Below are 20,045 nucleotides of genomic sequence, written 5' to 3'. Positions count from 1 at the left end.
ATTTTCAGTTTGTCTGGATTTAGGGAGCAAATATTCACTGTCAGAGCTAAAGAAGCAACTTTACATTGGAGAGAGAGAGAGAGAGAGATCTGACTGACCAAGGGTTTCGATTTCACCATTCTCACAATAACATTTTATACAACCATAGACCTTTTCATGACTTTTGCATGCCCCCCCCCCTGGGCCTTGAGCCAGGGCCATCTGTACCCTTTGCCCCCCTGCCCCCCCTTCCTGGCGACGGGCCTGCTGTCCGTGGAAGTTAACTTCATCCAATGTCCTTTGCACCGTCTGACCACTCACAAAACTACTCATTTTCAAGTTCCTTGTGCAAAGTCAGAGGCAACGTTAAGCAAGACCTCTCCAATGAAAATCAAGTTTTTCACCTTGTTAACATCCAAATTATGTTTTTCTATAATACGAGACATGATAAGTGAAATAATCTGTCAACACCATGACTAAGTGTTTCAGCCACTGCCAGTTACAAGTTAACAAACAACATAAAAATAAAAGATGCTAACTACGCTAACCGTTCCGATACGTCTGCTAGTCTCTGATTCTTGTCTCAACAGACAAGACAGACTCCTCATCTGAGTCTGGGTCTGGTTCTGGAAGCTCAAACATGTGGTTGAGTCTCTCTGATGTTTCCTTCCTCTTTTTTCACTTTTTATGTGTGAAAACCATGTTAAACAAAATAATGATCATAGCAGAGGATTTTCACAGAGTTTCAAACAGCTCTTGGTGAGTAAAGGAGTGAAGTTAAACAATAATGCCTGATGTCGCATGATCTACGTGAAGCTGTTCACTCTCAGACTATTTCTCACATAAACATTATTTGTTATATTAAAGGGTCAAAGTTCATGTCCTGCTGTGACCAGCTGGCAGGAACATGTCTTGTACTTAACCAGTTTACAAGTGCCATAAACCCAAATTAATCAGTTTATAATTAAGCAGCATATTAACTGACGACTTAATCTTGATAATCTAAAAGACCCTATGTCTAATAATCTGAAAGGTTATCTAAAGTTAATTATGATCGTAATCATGTAATTATAAAAAAAATTAAAATAAAGAAAATACTGTATCTCAGTTTGTTAAATGTCTCTCGTAATCATGGAACATGGAAGCTTAATTTACAATATTTTCTAAATTTGTATTTATTAATTAATTTGGATGACTGCACTGCATTAATCACTGAGACACAAAACTAACACCCACATGATAAGATCAAGACGTAACTTTATTTTTGCATCCTGTTTTCTCTCCTGGACATTTGTCTGCAGATATTTGTGTATTTATTCCTTGAAGATGCTAGTATGTGACAACCTGCTCAACAGCTTCAGGAATGTTTCATCTAACATTATGCCTTAAGCACTTTATTCACCTCCTCATTATGTTCAATAAAACTACAGACTGGTTTTATATTGTTAAAAGCACTGGCATTGAATCCTTATATACGGAACGTGGTGGATGAGGAAATAAACTGAAGATTTAAACTGATATATATATATATATATATATATATATATATACACACACACACACACATATATATGCTCATACTTTAAATAGTTTTCCTCTGACCAGACTTGTGGTTTCAGGGACACTGTTTCACTGCAGCAACTTAAACTCTGAATGCTACAGAGCACAGTGGGGACTATCACCAATACTTTATTGATGTATGAAGGGGGAGGTTGTGGCCTCTTTGTGTCCTCAGATTTCTGCACAGTCTGACTCAACCCCTAACAGAGTGTGGCTCAGTCAACCCCTGCAGAGCCTTTTGAGCATAAAAGGCTTACTGTGGGTACTCCCATTGCTTAAGGAGACTTCAGCAGCTGGATACACTTGGAGAAGACACTCTACTTAAAGAAAAAAAATGTTTTCCCTCAGTTTTCCTTATCGTGTGTGTTGCTATTTTTGGGTATTGCCTGCATGATTCATCATCATTTACATGACGTTTCTCTTGTTCCATAGGACGTAGGGCCTATCGGACCGGACAGGAACTGGAAGGGCATTGGCATCTCTCTGCTGGTTATCTTGCTGGTGCTCTCACTCATTGGACTGTCCATTGTTCTGCTGTCAAAAGGTAAGAGTCCCTATATATCTGCTCTCGAAACATGATAATGGCGAATATGGAGGATGTTTCCTAAAGATGCTTCTTATGCCTCAAATGATTGTCACTCTATAAACACCACAGACATGTGATGACGTCCCCCGAGTGGAGAGGTGGATCAATTATGTTTCTCTCTCCCTTATCAGATCTACATGCACATTCACACTGTATACAACTTCCCTTATCACCGCCTGACATGAGGGTATATTTATCCTGGTAAATGCATGAGTAGCACCAACAGCACAATATCATACAGTGAGCCATGAACTCTGTCAACCAGACGCTGACAACGACACCTCGTTATCTCATGGGCTGAGCAGAGTTTGAGTAAAATGAATGGAAAAATTTGACTTTGGCAATTTCTTCACTTGTTATTCCTGTATGAATTATCAGGTTTGTCTGTATTTAACCTTTTTGTACTGCAAACTCTCCAGTTTGCTCTGCCTTAACGAACATTTTTATTCATCTACACAGTGTGTAGTCATAGACAGTGTCTGAGGTGAATGAAGCCATGTTGTAAGTGTTTACTGAGACAATGTGGGGGGGGGAGGTGATAAATAGTGGAGCAGGGACTGAATAAGTCAAATCTGGAAGAGATTTCCTGCCAGAATTATCCTTCATTAGATCTCACTTGTTTATTAAAAATCAGCTTTGTGCAGGTGCATTTGAAATATTTCTCCTTCATGTGTGTTTGTATGTTCATGCGCAGAAAGTTTGATTGTTTGTCGGAGGTTTTGATTCACCTCGTGACTTTTCTTCATTATTTGTAGCTGAATTTTAATGGGACTTCATTCTTTTCTTTGACAGCTGATTGGTTGTTGTTAGTGTATTTTTAACGTATCTTTTCCTCCCTGTATAGATGACAGTGGGAAACCCTTTGGTTCACAGTTGACACTGGACGACCTCTTTCAAAGAAACTTTCAAATACATGACCCTGATGTGAAGTGGATTAATGGTGAGTATGCCTGAAGTTTGCACTGATATGAAATTTATGCTGGATGATTCTGTCAAACCCCAGATTACATTCAGTCACAACATTTTCACGATAAAGGTTTGGGAATGATGAGGTCATGACAAAAGAAACTTTAGTCAGGGTAAACTTCAGGCAAATACAACACTTGAACATTAAAAAGGATTCATATGAGGGCTGAACGAAATGCAAAAAAAAAAAAAAAAATGATATGGTGATTATTTTGTCAGATATTGTGATTGTGATTAATGACAATTGCAGTTGGAGTGGCCATTTTTGCATTTAATTTGAACTGAAAAAAATAGGCTATGAGAATGGTGATGATGTGATTTTTGTGGGGCCCAAGATGCATGTTCCTTTGCATCTGGAGATGGTGATTTGTGGGTTGAGGCGTCTCTGTAGCATCACAATGCTTCATTTATGGTCTGTTGAGACGTATTTTACCTTTATCAAAAAAATTGCAGCTGCTGTAATTTGGATATTGCAATTGGTCATTTTGTGATTTCAGTAATATTTCAGTTAATTGTTCAGCCCTAATTTATACTTTTTTAATGAAGTGGGGCAGGCATTTCATTTCAACTTTTGACGACAGTAAACTTTGTTAAAGCTTTCAAATTGAAGTTTGGACGCTCTGTTTCCTCCTCTCCTTTGTCTGTTGAGTCATGAGAACACAATACAAGCTTTCTGTTTTTCAGACTGGTGTTTCTGTTACAGTTGAACATATCCAAATACAGGAATGATCCTACTGATTGTGCTGTGTTGTGAAATCTAAAGTAATCTTGCAACAAATTGAAAAAGAAGGAAATCTTGCTTTTGAAAACTGTGCAAAGCTCCATGCAGCAAAGAATGATTGTTTCACTGCTGCTTTAGAGTTCAGAAAAGAACAGAAGAACAAGATGCATATGAATATGGCCATGACACAGATTAGCACAGCATGTTGAGCTCTGTGCTCGTCCTCAGGCAGCATAATGATTCAATAACAATCCACGCTACAAACAACATTATGTTCAGCTTCTTCCATACATAGGATTTACCCAAAGACTATGTTTTCCTAATTATTGTTTCAATATTTCTTTGGTCTGTTTAGAAATTCCATTAAAAAAAGATCATTGAAAATTCTGGCAGAAGGATGAATTCATGTGGAATCACACAGATTTCACAACTCCTCATGAGTTTAACGGTGTCTGAACATACAAACTCAGTCCTTCTATTTCATGAACATCAAAAGCTCTCAAAGTCGAGAAAGAATAAAATTTACCTTGGAAATCTTCAACAAATGAAAGACTGAAACTTTAACAGTGAGAATAATAAACAAATTTAAAAGAAATCAAAGACGCATTGACGAGTTGTTTGTTTTGAATGCACTTCATCAGACTTTGAGCTCTTTGATAAAACTTGTTCAATAATTTCTGTAAGATCTAAAGGATCACGGAGGAATTCCAAGCACTGGATATTTAAGCCTTTACACTGAGCCTGTGGTTTATTCTCTACATGCATAGTCTCACATAGCTGCACCTGCTTTTGGTCATAGGGGAAAAACACTCTGGGCTGTTTGCATTTCTTTACACTATGGGCTGGGCGACATGGTATATAAGTAATGTAGCAATATTTTTAGGCTATATTGCAATACACTACATATATATTGTGATATTTTGAAAATTACTCCCTAAATGCATGATTTAAATCTTTTGATACATAAATATTGTCATTTTATAGATCCCACGTGGAACAAGCCGTGATACATTGAGTATGTTCAATATATCGCCCAAGCCTACTTTAAACCAATCACAATCGTCTAGGGTGGTGCTGAGCGAGGATGCAGCGACGGTGCTCCTTAAAAATACTGTGAAAGGGGAATTTATTTTGGTGTGAATATTTGCATATAGTGAGGTGGGAGCACTGTCATTAAAGTGGCTGATATCGGGTGTGCCAGACTAGTACATGCATGAACCTGAGACTAGATTTGACTGTACCCGCAATCTTAAAAATCCAGCTGTGCCCAACTTGTCCTGCTAGGTGACCTGATGTTATATTTTCATCAGTAAGTTATTCCTTCTCTGAAGACAACATGTTTGCTTTAGACGCACAGAAAACCTTTATCACTTGTAAACAGACGTGTGCAGCCAAGCTAGCAGCTATGCTAACATCGGCTGACATCAGTTTGTTAGCATGCTGACAATTTGAATAAGATGACGTTTAGCAGGTGTGACGTTAACCGTGTTCGCCGTCTTGCATGTTAGCATGCCGACATTTGCTAATTAGCTTCAACACAAAGTAGGCTGAGACTGATGACTGTGATCACTGAAATTATTAAAGGTCATCCCGCGGACCATGAATGTCTGTACCAGATTTCATGTCAATGCATCTAAAAGTTGTTGAGTCACTAAAGTAGACAAATGTCAACCTCATGGTGGCGCTCCAGGAAAAGTCCCCGGATCAACAAAATCATTTGGATTAATTGTCTGGGGACCATGAACATCTCTGCCAAATGTTGTGCTGATCCATCTAGACGTTGAGATAATTTATTGCATGAGTGAAAAATTTAACCATCTGGATGCACTACATAAAAGTCAGAGGATGAACAAAGTCAGAAGGCTTTATCCTCTGGGGACCAGAGGAATGTCTGTACAAAGTATCATGGCAGTCCGCCAAACAACTGTTGAGATATTTCAGTCTGAAGTGGTGACCCACCCTGTCTGTAGCTGTAAACACGGACATGCCTGGTAAACCTGGAACGTCTCAGAGCTGAGGTCATATTTAACTTCAGGTTGAGTATTGAAATAAGACTTAACACTGACAAGTTTTAGTCCAACATTTTAAACCTAATGAAAACTATGAGTAACAAAAGATCATTTAGGTTATATATTTATAATGCTTTCAAGAACTATCTTTATTTGTATATGTGTATTTATATTATTATTGTATTCTCTGTTTTTTTTTATATTATTTCCTATGTGCATTGCTCTGTGTATTTTTATTATTATTATTTTTTATAATTTTTGCAGCTATACCGGTTATCTGAATTAAGTCCATTTTGCCCACCAGTATGCTAATCACTGCACAAGCTTTTGGCACGCCACACAGTTTCATGAGCCTGATGAAGAGCTGAGCGAAAGCGGATGCTCTAGTCAGTGTTAATTAAATTAAATTAGATCATTGATTATATTATTTTGCAGGTTTGGTGTGCAGTCTGAATACTACAATTATGTGTTGTGAGTTTATCTTGCAGTTTATTATCGTATAAGCTCAGGTCTAAAGCCTGGTAATGATAATGCACAGTGGTACAGATGTGTCTTCAGCCTGATTATTCTAACGAAGTTTCTGCTGAGTTGGCTGCGTCAACCCAAAGACAGCAGGTTACCGGGCGTATTGGCCTCAGGTGTAGGTACTTTAGTGTGTTGCTTAATGGTCTTCCTTCCTTTTTTCTAATACCCAAGATCAGTTTCTACATGCACTCATTACTCATCACAAGTGATATGATGTTTGATTGCAGGTGGGCCATTTTATGTAAGAAAACAATGATTAAAGTGAACTCTTGGCTGTATATTAACATTTATTTGCATTTACTCTACAACACAATGCACCATTTTAACGCTACGAGAAAGTCATATCATGATGATACTCGCATGTTGAGTCACAGTCAGCAGTTGGAAATGAAGCCTGAATGGGATGCTGAGAGATGTTTGTGCCACCATCTTACTGCTCCCTTTGTTTTTCTTAAGAGGCTCATCCAAGAGACTCTTTTCCTGCTGACGCCATAAATAACACATCAAATATGACTTTTTGTAATGGAACAGTCCTTTTGTTTTGGAGCCCCGGTGAATGGTTACTGTCTGGCTGTTATGTGGTATTGTTGCTGTCAAGCTGTCTGAGCCTTCCCTCTTCCTGCTGTGGTTGCCTCCTCTCAGTCACGCTCAGTCTGAAAGCCTCTCCTGCTCCCCAGCCTGTCTCACTTGCCCCAGAAACAAAAGTCCTTGAGCAACTTTGAACAAATTTCCTTTGTCTTTTTCTATAATGGTTTTCCCAACAGGGTTGGCTTTATCAAAAAAATACATCTCCTTTGTTGTAAGTCGTTCTTAAGAGAAATAAATAGAAGTGAAAACTCTCAATGAAAACTTTCATAACAAAACTGTTACTACTGTCATCATCTTTTTTGTAATGGGGGTAAGGAGAGGGGAATAGAGTAAAAAAAAAATAAACAAAATGGTAAGTCAGTAAATCGATAAGTGATTATAATGTTCATTGGTATTTGGTGTATGTGTGTGTTCGTGTATTGAGTGTAAAAACATAAAAAATAAACACTAAACAAAATAAAAAAGGTATAATATATACGTACACATACACCTACATACATATACAGGTATTGTTCCCATCATCATTCTACTAATATGAACATATATACAATAATAATTATAATACTGATAATAATATCATCCTCTTAATTGTGCATGTGGAAATGCTTGTAAATTCCATTTAGAAAGTAGTTTAATTAGCATTTGATAATTAGCCAATCAATGATCACAACTTCCCTCCAGGAGTACTTGACATGCAGGTCGTCTAATTCAGCTGTGGAATTTGTCTAAAATGTTAATTGATTTTTGCTCCACTATGGGACAGTGGAGGAGGCTGAAAACACAACATGTGACAGATTATCACATTATGAAGTTGATATTGCCAACACATTAGTTGACAGTTGTCTATTGACTTGTCCAGCAGTTATGGAGCCACATCATCATTCATTTGGAGTTGTTTTTCTGAGCACCTGGTGGATGTTAAGTCCCAAAAGCCTTGGTTTTGTTTCCACCAACTCCTGAGAGAAATATCTGCCTCTTTAGCTGCTAAATGTTCCACTATGTTCACCAGCTAGTTGCCGCTGTTTGGTGCTGAGCAGGGAGCGTACACTGAGTTCATTAGAGCATTTAGATGGAAGAAAGCTGCCGCGGCTGGAATCATGGCTGATGACAGCAAAGCTGGGTGATGATTCTCTGTGTCTGTATGAGTGAACCCAATCATACTCACAAAGGAATTTACCGCATTGTAAATATAGATATATCGATTAGTGCAGTTTTAAGCTCAGTGAAATCAGTATACTGGCCCTCACTGTGTGCAGAAGTGTGTAAACCCAAGCAAACCTAGCAAAGAGCAGTTAAAGTTAAAGTACCATAACTGTGCACAATTCTTTCACTCATGCATGAAGCTTTTCTGATTGCACTAGGCCACTCTTCAGTGAGGTTAAAAACAGAGCATGACACAAATGACAAATGACACTAACTGCAACCAGCCTTGTTTCAAAATAATCACTAGCTTGAAGAAAAATCACTCTACTGGCAGATTTATGTTAATTTGAAAAACTAAAAATTTAATTTTCTCAGATGTGTTGTGCTGACCTGACAAAATATTCATATATTACTGTATTCCAAATAAAGTAATATGAATTTTTATGATTATCAAAAATAACCATCTAGTCACTGTCTGCTCGTTTGGTCGAACTTTGTGTATTTATGAGCAACAGAGACACCTGACTGAACACCTTCTATATTATCACACGATAACACACTAACTGAGCTGAGCTGAATTTCCAAGCTGGAGCTCTTTAGCAGCTTGTCGAGCTCTCCGTCTCTGTAAAGCCAGATCAGTGCTGGCTCTACAGTTGGACTGGGAAACAAATTCTACCTTGGACTTATCCACTGGGACCGGATGCATGAGCGACACTGTAAAAACTTCACTTTTTTGGATTTTGACATTCCACTGGCCGACCGGGATTTGAGGCAGTAGTTCCTGTGACCTGTCTGTCTGTGCTCTGGTTTTATCTCTTCCTTTGTCTTTCTTTTTTTGTACGAAAACTTGGTTTCTTCAGTGGAGGAAATTCTGGAAGGTCACTTTCGCCTGAACACCGAGTACTGCACTGTGCCATCTCACGTGTGGGCGGAGCCTGTGTTTTTATAAACGTGGGGAGGACCAACTGTTTAACAGGAGGGACTCACATTAACACGCACGTGCTGCTAGACCAGAGACCAAAACACAGACCAGAGAAGCTCAGATGACAACACGTTCAGAGGGAATGTGACTTTGCTCTCTGCTTAGGACACCATTACTCCACTATATCTTTACATAGAACATAGTTGTTTGCTGCTATACTAATGTTTACAATCTCATTTATAGAACTTTTAAAAGTCTGGCCTCTGCTCACCAAGTCAAACTTTTATTGCTCCAAAGCGGCGATTAGGGCGTTTACATGATTCCGCAGTCCTCGGCCAGGCATTAAGAAACAGGCCACCAACTAACTGATATTTTTCCACAGCTTATGTACTACAGACAGTTACATGAGTGAAAGACTGGGCTGTATTATTATTACAGTTTCTTCCAGTTGTAACAAAAAAAAAACAGCAACAAGAATCACAGGAACACACTGGGTGAGAGGAGAGCATCCGCACTGTGAACAGCTGAGCTAATCAGTGCTGTTAATGTTAACAATCGATCAAAGGACTATGTGTTATGTGAAAGGTGTCACTTGGAGTAATGAACCGCAACTCCGCAGTTCCTCTCAGCTCCATTTGGTGTGTTATTCTATTTTGGATTATTATTGTTTTGGTTTTCATCAGCCGTGTTCCAGGAGTACCAGGCAGCTGTTCCCATCAAAAAGCTCTGCTAAACCCACTGGACACTACCTGCCCGGTACCAAATGGCAGACAGACACAGTTAGCAACTAGCTAGTGAATGTAATTGAGTATTTAGTAGCTAAAAAGCCAGATACCTCCCTTGGAAGTTACACTGCATTTACTCATTTGGCAAATGAAAGCATCTGTCCAATGAGTGCCAGGTTGGTGGAGACCAAAAAAACAAAAACAGGGTGAACTAAATGGAAGCAGCAGACATCCTTACTTTTACTCCCTAATGTTGGCTAAGCTCCAAAAACATTTGATCTTACAATTCCCATAATGCAACTCAGCAGAATCTTTTTGTTAGTCTCTAAATTCCCCAGTCTTTCAAACTGAATGGCACCAGTTTGTAACACAGGCTTTCCCTTAAAAATGTGTTCTTGCTAAACTGAAATAAACCCAATGATGGAGCAGAAAACATCATCCCTCCTTGTGACAAATAAGTACTACATTAGGGTAAAACGCCCACTTATTTACTCAAAATTCTCCATCCATCTTGAATCAACAATGTCTGTCAACAATAAAACACACGTCTGCTGCTTTTACTGATCCCACGTTGTCAAACTTGGCTTTTTTCTTCACACCACAATATTAAGCTCAAGGGCTAGAGATGTGTAATTTATCAGTTGGGTAACAGTGTCAACAGTGGCGAAACCGGGGATTTCCTTTAATTATTGCCCTAACAAAGCAGTGGCAAATCACTGAGTATCTCTGACACTTTTAATCACAGCTGAGATTACATGCCACCTTTATCCTCAGAGCATTTTCTGATGGAACTGTTGTCAACTCTGGAGGATAGCAGCCCAATTTTCCAATTACTTTCGCCGTAAAATGTTTTATAAAACCACTGATTTGATACATGTGCAGCATATAAAATATGCACAAAAGACTGTGGCTTGTTTCGCTGTGGGTAAGGGTTTCCAAATGACAAAAGCCCTTCAGAGGATTTCTTTATCAGTGACCCATCTGTCTTTCATATTTATTTTCCTGTCATTATGCTTAAAGTGTTTTGAGTGTTTGCTAGTCTGTAGCCCTCTTGCCTGAGATTGATGCCACCGAGCTTATTCATTGACATTTACATGAGATGGGGACCTCAGAATGATTTAGACCTGTCAACCGCTTTAATGAAAATCAGGCCTCTCTGGACTGTAGGACTGGTTTGGGATTAGACTGGAGTTAATGCAGGCACCTCCTGTCACTTTCTCCACTCTTAAAAGTTGAAGCTTAATCTCACTGTGCCGAGTTTCTTAGACAGATCCTCCTAAATGAATCTTTGTTGTTGTTGTTTTCTTCTGTCTTGTCAAATACTTTGTCTCCTCTGGGGCAGCTTATTGTTGGACCTATTTAACCCCTCCCAAAAAATCTTGAGGCTCACGCTGTCTACACACCATCAGCCTGAGCAACTGTTTTCCTGAAGAGGAACCGATGATGCGAGACTGTCCTGTAAAAATTTTGCCCATAGGTCATCTGTGCAGCTAGTTGCTTTGTGTTGTTAGGCAACATCTAGCAGCCGTAGTAATTATGACAGGAGCAAAGGAAGAAGTCAGGTGATGTAGTAAATAGAGCGACAAAGCCCACACCAGGAGGGGGTTGTGGTGGATGGATGGGTCAACGAAAACATAGGAACTTCACACAGGAGAGCAGTATATATTGTTTCTATTATCCATGACCGTTCAAAAAAAGTTAACCACATTGTTGTTGTTGTAACCATGACAACAAAGATTGTGTAATTTTAGGAAAGTACTTATTTTAACCTCAATCATGATCTTTTCTTAAACCTAACCAAGTAACCTAACCAAACCATGACCATTTATTATTGCAACCATAGCGATGAAGATCCAGTGTGTTGCTGAATTAACGTGATGTACACGTGATATGAAATTATGACAAAATATAATACAAAACACTCACATGTCGACAATAGATGCCACTCAGTTGAGTTTATTGTGCCCTACTTGTTTACAGGTCATAACAAACCGGGAAAGAACCAGAACGTCAGCTTCGGTTTCATAGACAATACTTCAGGAGATTCAGGAGGTTTATCCATGATGATGTTGTATTGACCACTGAGCAACATCAGATCTTATCTTTCACACATACACTACGCAGAGGTCAAGTGTGTGGCGGTGGCTGCCTGACAAATGCATTGGCTGGGTATGTCGTCCAGCGGGCAGGGTGAAAGAAAAGCGGGCGGGGCTGGTCAAAGGGGTTCAGTTACAGTAGAGAAGAAATTTTAAATCAAAAATCATTCCTTTTCTTTTTATTACCCAAAATAATTGGTAGTCTTAGTTGTTAACGACACAAAAAAATAGCAAAAAGCGATTTAACTGCAGAGGGTACAAACGACATACAGTATATGGTTGTTCAGGTTGTAGGACTTGAATGATTCCCACTATCCATGAATAACAGAATAATGTTCATGGACAATTGAGGAGCACACAGTTTCCATCCAAACCTTCAGCGCCAGTGAAGGAAGTAGTGGTCCCCTGTAGCTATGTTAAAGTACATTTGTTGAGGTCAGTTCAGCGGAGGGTGTGTAGAGCACCGACTTTCATGGTGGTGACCAACCTTTCCCTTCCATCACAGACTGACATCTGTGTCAATAAACATTCTGTTTCACTTTCCTGATGGTATGGACACAGTTTATGTGATCGGGGCGTTTCTGCAAATTAAATTAAGAGTGGCACAGCAGTCAACATCACACCACATAACCACAAATCCATGTGGCTTAAGTTGCCATGGCAACACTGCTTTGCACAACATAAGGTTAACAATAGTCCAGACTGTTTATCATGTTTAGAGACAGCTTTACTTTGACCTCTTGCCAAGATAAAAAAAATCAAACAAATCCAAATTTTCCAGCAAACTTAATTATATTTTGTCAGTTGAAAAACTGGTACAAAAAAAATAAAAACAATTACTACTAAAAATAGAGTCTTACATTTAAAATGCTGTCTATGTCTAATCAAGTGTTTCTTTGTTCACAGCCCGTCACAAAGATTTGATTTAGCTCTTTGAATATATATTTGTTACACAAACACAGAACCTGAGTGTGTGTGTGTGTTTCTGTCCTAGGGGAAGAAATCATCTATCAGAGCTGGGACGGAGATGTTCTGAAAGTTTCCACACACGACAATGAAACAGACCTCCTGTTGAAAAACTCAACGTTTGTAAGTAGGCCAGCGATTTGAACATTTTTATTGTAAGTAAAATAATATTATTACAATAATGCTTCGTATATAAAATAATTCTTACAGTGGCAATCCACTTTGCCATCAGCAGGTGGCTTGTTGTTGATTGTCAGTTGGTGCTGCATCAAGACATAAGCTTATATGGTTTGTGTATCCGTGCTGTATTCTTCGTTTTCAGAAGTCGAATGAAAAAAATTGCGTTGTTGACATCTCATCCGTTTCTTGTTCTTCCCACAGGCGACTTTTAAGGCATCAAAGTTTGCAGTTTCTCCAGATCTGAACTTTGTTCTTCTGGGATATGATGTCAAGCAGGTGAGAACCTCTTTAATATTCTGATTGCATATTCTCTGACACTGGTGTTTGGCTTGGGGCTGCTGACAGTTCATGAACTGAATTGGAGATGTGACCGACATGGAAATATCTTTCAGGTCTGAATCAATGAGAAACCTGACATGTTTTATTTGTGAGAATAAAACAGGAACAGTTCAGAATCGCATACATAAGCCCTGTACGTTATTTAACTTTGAAACTATTATTAATCAGTTTTTTAAACAGTTTAAAAACAGTTTTTCTGAGGAATATTGCAAGTTTCAGTCTCTGTTTCAATTAATGAAGGTGTTTTTACTCTTGATAGTATCTGTATCAGACCCTCACATGTTGGAGGTTGATGTTTGTGTATGCATTAAGTCCATTTAGGTGTAGAAATTCTACCATGGGTTTAGCCTGGTGGTGATCCTGAAGGGCAATACACATCGAGTTAGGGTTAGTGTTTTAATCTGTCACTCGTTCGTTCAGAGATCATCATGTCATTAACGATTGCTAAGGGGGCCCCCAGTTTCACTATGCCCTTTCCAGTTTCATTGTAAACATATTTCCAGGGTTGTCGCTTACTTTTTTCCCCATGATGCACAAGAAAGTGAAAATTATCAGTGTGTTTTTCCATAACAAAGGGACACAAGGGACATTTACAAGCAATATTATTTAACTTATTTAAATGAAAAAGTACACTAGGTTTTTTTTTTTTTCTTCTTCTGACAATATTTATGTAATAATTCTGTAATTATTTAACTGTTTTACTATTTAGCTATTTGTGGGCCCAGCTACGCTACACCCAGGGAAACAGCTGTGGTCAAACAAATCAAACGTACTTTAAATCAGTGCCTCGCCATCCTCTATAATATTCCAGCACGTAGATACATTTTCCTACGCACCCACTTACACTGGAGTACCTACCAAATGTAACTTCAAACCTCGCAGGTGTAACATGGAATTTAGTGCTGCCTGTTTACTTCAATCCTTCAGAGTTTGGTGTAGTGGCCAAGTTTCCAGTTTCTATGGCCATTGTGCAACAGAAATACTCCATCTGGAGGTCAAGTTGTGTGATTGGTGTCTTGTGTGCAGAGAGTTGTTAGTAATGGAAATCAAGAGATAGATGCAGTTACTTCACCAGTCAGGAGGCAGAAAAGCTCTTTAGAACACTTGGCACTCCAAATGGAGATGAAAAGAAATCCTAGGGTTTGAAGGGGTTAACACATTTCTCAATCCTCAGTATCAGTGACCTTGGGTCGAAGCTGCATTGGTGTTCTCTCCAAATGACTCAGCATGAGTCAGCTGACAGCGTAAGTGTTGACCCAGTCGGACACTGCCCAGGTTTGGTGACCGGGTGTATTTATAAGTGATGGGTATAAATGAAATAATACTGACATTTAAATGTCACGTAGTAGTCTATGGCAACAGGAGAAGAACATGTCTGCTGTAGGAGTATAACAGCCATAATACTGAAAATATGCAAAAAGTACATATTCACATACAAAAGCATATTCACCAATGTCCTTGACCCGACTTCTCCCAGTAACCTGCTGTCTTTTGTACATACACAGCTGATTGTAGTCAGTGTTACTCCTCACTGTGGTGAGAAGAGCGCTTCATCCAGACTACGCAACACAAAAATCTCTTGACCTACTTTTTGAATGGAACAAAGCTAATTGTATGTCACATCTGATTGGCCATCTACAAACTCTTTTTAACACAAGTTCATTTGGCCGTTGTTGAAAACACTGAGGCACAATACAGTGCTTTGAACAAATGTTTGAAGATCTACAACTAGAGCAGAGCGTACTGTTATTGGGTTTTATGGAAAGCCAGTCAAATTAAAGCACACTTGATGTTTTCAATGAAGTGCACTGTAGCAGAGTCAAAGGCAAAGGAAATTTCATTCTTCTACGTCCATGTGCACAAAACTATGTTTAACCGTCAAAATGCAAACGCCTTCTAATAAAGGAAAGTACTTGCTAATGATTTAAGATCATAAAAGTGTCAATCCCTGAGAATGTCTGTCCTTGGAGATTATTGAATGATTCAGTGAGAGAAAAAGTTCATTTCTCTCTTGGGTTCAGACAATAGAAGTTAGCACAATGGCAGACAACAGATGAACACAAAAATACCTGTTCAATGCTGTCCAACACAACAACCACTTTTATGATGGTGTTGTCAGTTCTTCTCTCACTTTTATATAATTTTGTCAAACAAGAGAAGACACAGAGTTTTCCATTATAGGGGTTGTTGATGTGGATATCAGCAACTTGAATACAGAATCATAACCGTTGTTATTATATAGACTGGCTTTATTTGTTTTAATCGTGCTGTCTATTCTAACCAATCATAAAGGTTATTATATTATAGTGTAGGCTTTTTGCAGCCTGACAGGAACACCGGCAGACCTATTTGTCTATGGGTCTGATTAACTGTCTAATCCCAAAGCACAAAATAACATTATAATTCACATACGCTCTAATACTGACAGCAGTATCTCTTGTCACCTCCAGATTAAAGGGCCGTCCACACCAAGAACAATAATTACAACTATAATTAGGCAATATCACACTCGAGGTCGTGATGTTGTACTGAATAGCGAAGACAATCACAGCCGTGCTGATATTCAGTACAACATCACGACCTCAGGTGTGATATTGCTTTTATCGACCAGTTCTACGAGCGCCATATTAGTTAAATAAGCAACAACAGATTATAATTTGTTTGTTTATTTCATCATTTATTTGGCTACGCCAACATAAATGGTTCCATAACTGGACTGGTACTGGACTGTTGCTACGCAACACATAAACATTTTCCTGACCTGCACAGTGCACACTAGCTTGCTACTTTGTCTACATGTTACCTCAGGTGTGCGCTGAAGTATCCAGGCTTCTTCCCTTCATCCTCCTCTGATGAACAGACATCGTTTCATTCAAATGTTATTTCTGGAAATATTTTCATCTTTGGAAAGTTTGTTACAATCTAAGAAAGATAACGACCGTTAATGTGACGCTGATCAGTGGTTAATAGAACACCTGTGACGCAGAGTGACACATGCAGTTAAAAGTCCCAGTGCTGTTGTGCTCTATATCAGCGCTCATGGAATGACTTTTACTTTGTCGGAACTAACTGTTGTATAACTAAAACTAATACAACGTGAGCATCCACACAGATGAATGATAATGATTTTCTTGTTAGCGTCTGTATAAAAGTTTATTTGTGTTATCGATGGGTGGGTTTTTTTTTTTTTACCTCAATACTGACTCTCTCTAATGTCATCTGCCATATTGAATGTGACGTCCTGATCTGTGAGCCGGGTTGTTTGCTTATATTGCAGCCGTGCTCGGTGTATTGACCCAGTAACATTATTATTAAAGAGCAGAACGCACAGTCCAATTGCCTGTGAAGTCATATGTAGTTTGATCGGCTGTCAGTTTCTCTATCACCCATCAAATCACTGAAAGTGATTCTGGTGGTTTCGTTCACCACGGCCGATGTTGATATAGTTGTGGTGTGAACTCCAACATCCACTTGAGTTAAAACAACTTTTTAAAACAACATATTTATAGTTATTGTTATATCTATCGTTATTTGTTGTGGATGGCCTTAAGGTCTTTGTCCACTTACAGGCTGATGCCACTCACCTGAGCATCGTGATAATGCATTAGCAAGTGCATAAAACGCTTGACACACACAGAGAACACACTGATACCCCTACCCGCACGGCACAAAGGGCTGATTTGATTGAGCAGCGTTTTACCACGCCCTATTCCTTTAATTGTAGTAATTTGGCAGAAGAAAAAAAAATTATGAAATGATGATAACATTATGTGGTGGAGAAACCTGAAGCTTGAGCGGTCAGCCACGCCTTAGTGAACGGTCAATTTCTGTCTAGATTTCCACGTCCCTTCAGTATGCTGCAGTATGCTGCACATATGATTTGGATTACTTTTACTCTTTTTAGCCATTTATAGCACTAATAACAAGGTTATTATGCTCCTGTTAATGTTGGAGGCCAAGGCAGTCTGTGTATGGCAACATCACAAAACACAGAGCTTTATGTTGTTACCCTGATGCTTTAGGTCTGCTTCACACATGGTGTTTGCTGAGTGCTGAGGATTGAATGGAGGATCGTGTGTGTGTGTGTGTGTGTGTGTGTGTGTGTGTGTGTGTGTGTGTGTGTGTTGAGGAAACATGCTCAGTCACAATTATCAGAAGAATGGGCGCTGTACAGGCTGGTGCTCAGCTGCTGATCCACAGCACTTTACATTTTCACTATTTTCAGCTTATTCCTTGTCGTGAGAAGATTCTGCAAACAGAATAGTTTTATTCTTTGCATCTTTCTGCAGGCAGATATAATTCAAATGACTGCAAATGAATTTTTATGGAAGCCGATTCCAATTACACAATTTAAAATGTACAATGCAAACTATTGATGAAGCTAATGCTATAGTATATAATTTTCTTCTCCAGGGTCACGCTGCTGTCATGGCTGCAAATATTGCAACAGCAGACGAACATTTGTTGATATGTTTCATAAAGTGATATTGTCGTCCGATTTTTTCAATGAAGAGTTGTAGTGAACACCGCTGGCCGGGCATCAGTCACAAAGACTTCATAATAAGGACATTATGGACCCAAAAGGAGTCACTCTTTGGACCATTGCTTCAGTATAAAGTTGTACCAATAACTGTGAACATCTGTGGATGTAGACTGGTCAGAGTAACAACAGCACTGTTAGAGATGTTGCTTTAATGCTCTACCTCAAACTAAATTCTAATCACCTCTGATGCATTGTTAAAATTCATGAACAAATCTCAAAAAGAATCAAACCATCTAAATAGCTGGACACCACTCGGGGTAACATTTTCATTTTCATTTAATTTATCTATTTATTTATTGTTTTTTTTTCCCCCCTAATTAATTTATGGTTGACAAGACACTGAAATGCTGCAGTTACAGCTGTTGTGCCATGTGTCTAAATTGGCCAGTGGCACAATGCCTCTCTGTATGGGAACAGACTTATCAAGTCTGCTTCTGTGTAATGACCACAGCTATTTAGCTGAGCTCTGGCTCCTGACATCCAAATGGTAGCGTGTCAGAGCTCTGGTGGGCTCCAGCCAGTTTAACCCCTGGGTGCAGATGCAGATGCTTATGAAGCCGATGGTTTATAAACAAGAAACAGGGTTTTTAGGCCTGGAAAAAGTCACATTCTCACATTTAAAAGAAGAATGAAGAACTGCAGTTTTTTTTAGCATTTTTATGTTGGCTTCATTTTTCAGCCGCTTGTTCAGAGTTAATCAGGAGTGATTTATGAAAAAAAAGTGGCTGTTATTCCAATTTACACATACTTATGAACTAATCATTATCTAACGATTTATTCCAATAGTATCTCCCAGTCTGTTCTCTAGTGACTCATCATTATCTACTATATGCTCTTCCATTCAGTTATCACAATGCATTATCGCTCGTTTTCCTCACTCATTTCTTACAAACTACTCACATTATTGTTGAGTTTGAGTTTACAAGTGTTACAAGTCCATCCATATACTTCATACACAGTTTGAATCATTTATTGAACAAAGGCAGAGTCTCAATGACATTGACTGAAATGCCAACAAGGCCACATGGAAAAGGCTGCGATAAGAGAGATGATGACAGTCTTGTGACTTTCAAGCGTCATCAAGGCGGCTTAAAAAACTCTGTGGCTACATATGAATAAAAAAAAAGTCGCAGTAAATGATAATTCCAGTACTGGAGCTGTAGTCCATCATATAATAAAAAATAATCACTATTCTCAAATCCTACATCAAGCCTATCAGTAACTCTTTCTGTCCTTTGTGTTAATCTCATCGATATGTGATCCAGACATGCAGCAGAGATAAGGGACTCTGTCCTCTAAGGTGTGGAGCTAAAGATAGAAACAGGCTGTGCACACAATCCTGAAAAACTCATTAACATTGCAGCATAGGGAGGACATTTGTTAGCGACCATCTGTAAGAGAGAGAGGCACTTTAAAAGATCACAAACTGCTTCAGTTGTTGTGATTACAAAGAAACAACAGAAATTCTACTTAATTGTTTATCATGAAAATGTCTAAAACGGACCCTCAAGTGTGTGAATGCAACATTTACATATTTCCAGCTGGGAATTCTTTGTCAAATTCTAATCGGCGGCTGCCTTGCATCAACATGACAACTTCATGACTTAATTATAAGTCATCGCACCAAAATATGATTTCAACCCCTGGTTATCTGCAGCAGTGAAGCGCAGCAAAGTGGGGCAGAAGTGTAGAGAACAAAATTGACCCTTGGGTGCTTCACTGCATCACCTAACACAAATTTAAATACACACCCATTCGCAGATGGGTCTGAAACCTCTCGGGTTCATTTTCGATATCGAAGGAGCGTCATCAATGGCTGCAGACCAAAATCCAATTGGATAGATTTACAACCAATCAGAGCGACAAAACATGTGACGAAAAATGTGAACAGACTGCACAGAAGAGCTGGTGTAGCATCAATACGTCATTTAGCTCAACATAACAGACGTTAAACATGACATGATTTAGTAGCCAACACTTACCATTTCAACATATTATCATGAAACGGTTTGTAGAGGTGAACGTCCTCCATGACTGTTCCCATAAGGTCTTATGGGAAAACCATGGACGCCGACATGTCTCGTAACTTGCTGTTCAGCAGACAGGACTCCCAGCTACCAAACATAAGACAGCAACCTTTGCTGCATATTTCTCATCGTCGACTGTGAGCTGTGTTGGCAGTCATCCCCAGTTCGGT

General features: G+C 39.0%; 1 protein-coding gene across 1 annotated transcript in view; it reads left to right on the top strand.

Annotated features, from left to right (window-relative positions):
* The first annotated feature begins 1,305 nt into the window (after positions 1 to 1,305).
* LOC111218790 (inactive dipeptidyl peptidase 10-like) overlaps positions 1,306 to 20,045 on the top strand; it is a 51,783-nt gene continuing 33,043 nt past the window's right edge. The window contains exons 1-5 of the mRNA XM_022741263.1: positions 1,306 to 1,311; positions 1,972 to 2,083; positions 2,970 to 3,065; positions 12,815 to 12,909; positions 13,168 to 13,242. Coding sequence (XP_022596984.1) covers positions 1,306 to 1,311; positions 1,972 to 2,083; positions 2,970 to 3,065; positions 12,815 to 12,909; positions 13,168 to 13,242 — 384 coding nt within the window. The remainder of the gene's footprint in view (positions 1,312 to 1,971; positions 2,084 to 2,969; positions 3,066 to 12,814; positions 12,910 to 13,167; positions 13,243 to 20,045) is intronic.

This window comes from Seriola dumerili, unplaced genomic scaffold, assembly GCF_002260705.1.
Source record: "Seriola dumerili isolate Sdu_G_001 unplaced genomic scaffold, Sdu_1.0 BDQW01000052.1, whole genome shotgun sequence".
Lineage (NCBI taxonomy): Eukaryota > Metazoa > Chordata > Actinopteri > Carangiformes > Carangidae > Seriola > Seriola dumerili.
Note: the sequence above shows the minus strand (reverse complement) of the source record. Positions and strands in the feature narration are given on the sequence as shown.